At 34.6% G+C, this 5,884-nt stretch overlaps 1 protein-coding gene across 1 annotated transcript; it reads right to left on the bottom strand.

Moving 5' to 3' along the window:
* On the bottom strand, positions 1-4,649 carry LOC148096642 (major histocompatibility complex class I-related protein 1-like). Its single transcript, XM_087834719.1, has 7 exons — positions 4,604-4,649; positions 3,181-3,450; positions 2,454-2,732; positions 1,639-1,959; positions 381-485; positions 180-200; positions 1-95 (listed from the first exon to the last, which is right to left on the bottom strand). The coding sequence occupies exons 1-7, from the start codon at positions 4,647-4,649 to the stop codon at positions 1-3; spliced, it is 1,137 nt and encodes a 378-aa protein (XP_087690845.1).
* Between the last annotated feature and the right edge of the window lie 1,235 nt (positions 4,650-5,884).

Here is a 5,884-nt window from a genome sequence, read left to right as displayed (position 1 = left end):
TTAAGTGGAGATTTGAACACTGTTTTCTGGGTCCAGTGTTTGTATGTGTGGATCTTGTTTCAGTTTCTCCAACAGTTCAGCTGTGTTGCCAGGCACTGTTATTTCCAAAGAAGAAAAATCACTGGTATTCTTTATAAAATACATAAACTGTATATCAGAGTAAAACAAGTTGTACTTACAAGGTGAACTTGAGTTTCTGCCTGAAATAAAAAGAAAAGAAATCATTTCAGGCATTTGTTCTACATTACAATCAAAGTTTCTGTCATATATATTCAAAAATAAAAGTGTCTAATATAAACAATACCAAAGAAATAATATAACTGAACCATGCACTGCTGGTCCTGGTTCATTGATAAACTCAGCTCCTTTGATTCTCTGACCTTTCCTCTTTTTGTAAACAGCAAATCCAACAACAGCAAAAAGGATGAGAAGAACTGGAACAACCACTGCAGCAGTGATGGAGATCATCCTGTCAGAGGGATTCTCTGCTCAGTAAAAACAGACAAACAAGATCAAATCTGCAGATGAAGCAGGTTAGAATAAACATATTTACGAGTAATATTAAAATAAAGTAATATTTAAAATATCCTGGAAGAGTAGTTGTAAAACAGCTAACTGATCATTTGTTCTGTTTTGAATCTATCTGATAGTTTTCAGTTTGTTTAGTTAAATGAAGAGCAATTTGTCACATATTTGATACAAATCTATTACTTAAACTGACAGCATATCTTACAAACATAGAAGCTTGCATTTGGCTGTAAAAATCTTCTAACCAGATATTTAGTCTGGATGGCTTTGCTGAAAAATCTCTGAGTCATTTTTTATCAGGATATATCCTTCAGTGTTCATATTAAATTAATATGTAGTGTGTGCAATATTGCTAAAATATTAATTAAATATTAATATAATAAGTAGAATGGGAGGCAGAGCCTTCAGCTTTCAGGCCCCTCTTCTGTGGAACCAGCTCCCAGTTTGGATTCAGGAGACAGACACTATCTCTGCTTTTGATAAAGCTTATAGTTAAGGCTAGATCAGGTACCTCCTTTAGTTATGCTGCTATAGGTTCAGATTGTTCTAGGAAGTCATGTGATACACTGTGATGTACTGAACATTTCCTCTTTACTCTTAACTCCCCATATATCACTGTAACATGTCATCACATTGTTCTCTTCTTTCTACGTTAGTCTGTGATTTATCTGCTTCATGCTCTCTTTTTTCTCTTTTCTCTCTCCCTCACCCTAAACCAGTCGATGCAGATAGCTGCCCCTCTCTAAGCCTGTTTAAATGTAGTTTTTCCTTCCTACTGTCATCAAGTGTTGCTTATAGACAGTAGTTTGATTGCTGGGGTTTTCTTCTTTTATTCTGATTTGGCGCTGTGTAAATTAAACTGATTTGAAACTTTTGCAAAAATGGGTTTCTTAATAATAATAATAATAATAATAATAATAATAATAATAATAATAATAATAGTAACAGTTTATATTTACAATGAAAGAGAGAAAATGATTGTAATACATAATAATTAAAAAAATTAAGACATTCATTTACCCCACAGTGACAGCTTTTCCTGCTGGGATTAAATAAGGACAAAAAAGTCAAGCATTATATTGGAGACAGCAAACAAAATGTTTCTCTCACCTATGACAGGTATTATTTTTCCACAGTTGGTTCTGATCACTTTTTTATCCAGTTTGGTGATGATGTCATCGCCGTCAGAGAGCTGAAACACACAGTCATATCTGCTCCAGTCTTCTGTTGTGACTGATGAAACATTCAGATCAACACACATCTGGAAGGTCTCATCATTGTTGGGGAGGATCTCTCCAGGATCCACACCATCATGAATCTCCTCTCCATCTTTCCTCCAGAACATCACGGCTCTTTGAGGGTAGAAACCTGTAGCGTGGCAGCTGACTGGAGAGGAGGACGACTTCTGGAGGAGAGACACTGAAGGAAGAACTGGAGAGAAAGAAAGAGAAGAAAATATCAAAAGGATAAAAAGAAGGGTTTCATTTTTCCAAATCTGACAATGTTAGAGCATCTTGATAACATCTAATAAATAATTGCAGACATTTATTTGACAAAAAAAATGACACATTAGAGCATCATCAGTCAAAACATTGTCATACATACAAGACAAAAATGTATCTGGGAAAATTAAACAATAAATAGAAAATAAATACCAGAGTGGTTGCTGATGCATGTCGTTTGAAAATTCTACTTGTGCCTGAAAATGTTTCTGATCAAACGTTAAATTGGAAGTGTTGATAAAATCTTACAGATGTACAGGAGATCCAGCCCAGTTTCAGTTACTTTCTAAATCATTAAATATGAAATCAGCTTAAACTTTTCTGTCATTTTCTTTTAAAAGAGACTTGTATTATTAGAAAACGATGCAACATAAAATAAACACCACAGCATCCATGAAGCTACATCAGGTTATGTGATTGTACCTGTTCTCTGCAGGGAACGTTTCCCACTTTCCAAAGACATCTTCAGCCACTTTGGACAAGTCGAACTGAGGAACTTGACGGTGTATTTTATTCTATTTTCGTCAGTGTCCCATCTCTGTTTGGTAATGAAAGCCTCTGGTTTCAGTGCGATCCACCTTAATGTCTTCATATCAAATTCAAGAAAGTCTTCTCCGTTGTAAGCATACCGTAAAAAGTTGATCATCACTCCAGTGCTTTCATCCCATTCACAGCCACTTACACTCTGTAAAATGTGGATGCCTGAAGAGACAGAAAGAAAACAAAGACTGCAGTGAACTGCATTAATGTTGTTCATTGTATGAGGCACTACTATTCTCCAAGATTTAAGTATTAATAGTTGAATAATTTAATTGAAAAACATTGCAGATTCAAATTGAAGACTGGTTATTTGTGTTTAAAACAAAAAGGTTTAGAAGGACAAGAGAAAGAAAATGATTCAGCAGAGGAGACATTGTTAATATTGTATTATATTATATTATTATTGTTAAAATAAGTAAAATTGAAATCTTAACACAAACTTTTGTATTTTTATGATGGTTTTAAGGTCTCAAATAAGAAAAAGGCCAACAAAATTAAAACAAATCTTTCATGATTAACAAAAAACTTTTTGTTATAAAGTTTTGTTTTGCTTTGGTATATCTAATGTTTTATAATGATCTGACATGAGGCATAACAGGAAATACTTTACCTCCAGGTTGGTTGAACTGCTGCTGTAAACCAAAAATCCAGGCTCGGAATAAGTTTGGCAGAGTCACAAAACACTGTACAGTCAAAGACTTCAGCTGCTGAGGGTTGTCGTCTAATATTTTCTTTGCCCAGTCCTGTCTTGGTTCTAGTATTTTGTTCCTGCTGTCACAGTAACCCGCCTGAATGCCATCAAACACCATTTCACTCAAAAACTCTGATATGTTTGCGACTCCTGACGATCCAGTGGCCACATGCTTCAGTGAGTGTTTTGCTGTGAGACAAACAATATTGTTTTATAGTTAAAAATATGCAAACAATGTCAGCAGCCTAACAGAGGTGTAGTCCTCTTTGTTTTTTCTAAGTGAGGACAAAGAAATTTATTATATTTAGGTTGATCATTTGAAATTCAGTTGTTACTTTAAGAGTATTTCATGGATTAAATAAAGACTAAATCAGTGGTCAAAGCTGTCATCATGTCTAGTAATATGATCTAGCTCAAAATCTAGTCAAAACAAAAACTGCTGTTTCATCTCATTAAAGAGATGCAGTGTCAGTTTTGTGACTGACAGGCCAAATTAGCATGATGATGCACTTGCGAGTCTTTGAGTCGTCTACCAGAAGTGCGCTAATGTGTACATACAGATGCAGTTAGTTTATTTCAGTGATTACATAAAAGAACAGCTCATATTAGTGGCTTAAATATTGACCAGATGAGGCCACGTGGCCAAACGAAATTAATACAGTGTAAGCGACAGTTTTACATGTTGTTCTCACTGAAAACGTAGTGGCAGTTAAGATGAATGAGAGAAGAAGAATGATGTAAGGAAAAATCAGTATGGTTTTCTATACAGGTAAACTCATTTGTTAGAAATGTGTGAGGACTTATCCAGAGCAGAGCTGTATTATTACATTGTTATTACTTTTCCATAAATAGTATATGTGTAACAGCTGTACTATAGAAGAACACAAGACATCAGATAATTGTGGTAATGAAGATAATGTCTAATATGTAAAAATGCGGGGGTGAGGGTGGGGGGGGGGGGGGGGGGTTAGGCTATGGAACTTATTAGTCTATTTTACATATTTTAAGATTCAGACATTAAAATGAAACACTAACACAGTCACGTTATCAGCTTGTTATCAACTCACAGGCCTCTGGTAGGACCAGAGCGTGAAGGAGAAGGGGGGAGGAAAAAAAAATAAAAAAGCTACAGTGCCAATAAAATTCCATTGCTAATCCACGTCTGATAAATTGGTTTTGATACTGTTCTGTATCATTATTATTCCACAAAGTGAATATTAAAATTTACATGGTGATCACGGTAATTATTAACGCTTACTTATTAAATTAAAACGAAAGTAAACACGCTGGTCAAGGTCAGGTGAGCCTGCTGTCACAGCTTCAAGATTTAAGTTTTTCTTACCTGCAAATAAATCACGGCAGAAGAAAAACAGCAAAAATAACTTCATTTCCTCCTTATCCTGAAAGCAGCATTGGTAACCGTGAATTTGGTGGACGTTGCTTTTGAAAGCCTGACAGAGTACAAGGTTCAGATTCCTCCCCTCTCCTTCTATGTTGCCTGTCCACTGATATGGGATTAATAACCTGCCATAAACTGAAACTGGAAGAAGAAGCTTTGATGATTTAAATAAGTCTAATTCCTGTTATAAAAAATAAGTCTTGTAGTATGCGAGAAATTTTATTGTCTCTATATGAACATTAGGAAACCAGAGTTCGGGAGACTGTTAGGATATCTATTATGTATTATTCCTGTCAATGTAACATTTGGTGCAGTATTGTCAGCCTGCAGACACGAGTGATCCAGTGAAAAGTCACAATACAAACCGTTAATACTATTACGGCCAGAATTAAATTCCCTTCACTGACACAGCTATTTGTCCATTTGTGCTACTTAATTGTATATGACGTTAATTAAACAAAAATAATACATATTATATATACATATGCATAATACATATACATACACTTCATATCTCGGAAAAGATAGGATCGTGAAAGACCCCGATTCCCTCCCATTTTCATGCCATTTTGCTGTGCTAAAATAAGTTCATATTTGCCTGATATTATTCTTTATATATATATATATATGAGTCATTCCATGAAAATGGCACAATTTGAGTCCCTCTCACCTCTTATGGTGTATTTCATCTATTTGGTCGCCAAACTTTCAATTTAAACAGCTTTACATATATATTAAAATGTACCCTTTAACACAGTGTAAAAAAATGAACTAATTTTTTATCTTTTTATGGGAAATAATATAGTTTTTTCATTTGACACCACCTATTTTGTCATGTCCCTCATGGCCTTGATGAAAGTTTACTTTGAAAATACCAAATAAAACTTTTTAAAAAGTCAATAAATTTTTATATCAACCTAAACATCTATTTGTGCTCTTTTGTTGTTAATATTTGTTTTTTTCAAATTTAATTGTTAATTATTCATTAAAATCACAATTATTTCTGTACCTGAGTAACCCCTCAACCCCGTTACACAAATGATCCCACCCCCATAAATACAATGGTGTGATCCAGAATTCCATATACATCAGGAAGTGACATCACTGAAGTCTTTTGGACAACAGGACCACAGAGACAGGCAAGTTGCTCCCATCTTTTCCTTTATTTTAGTCATTTATCTTGTGATATTGTGGTCGTCAACCTCAATGACTCAACACCGTAAC

This window comes from Neolamprologus brichardi, chromosome 22 (assembly GCF_056152115.1).
Source record: "Neolamprologus brichardi isolate AB-2024 chromosome 22, ASM5615211v1, whole genome shotgun sequence".
NCBI lineage: Eukaryota > Metazoa > Chordata > Actinopteri > Cichliformes > Cichlidae > Neolamprologus > Neolamprologus brichardi.
The sequence above is the reverse complement of the archived record's forward strand: the minus strand, read 5'-3'. Positions and strand labels throughout refer to the sequence as shown.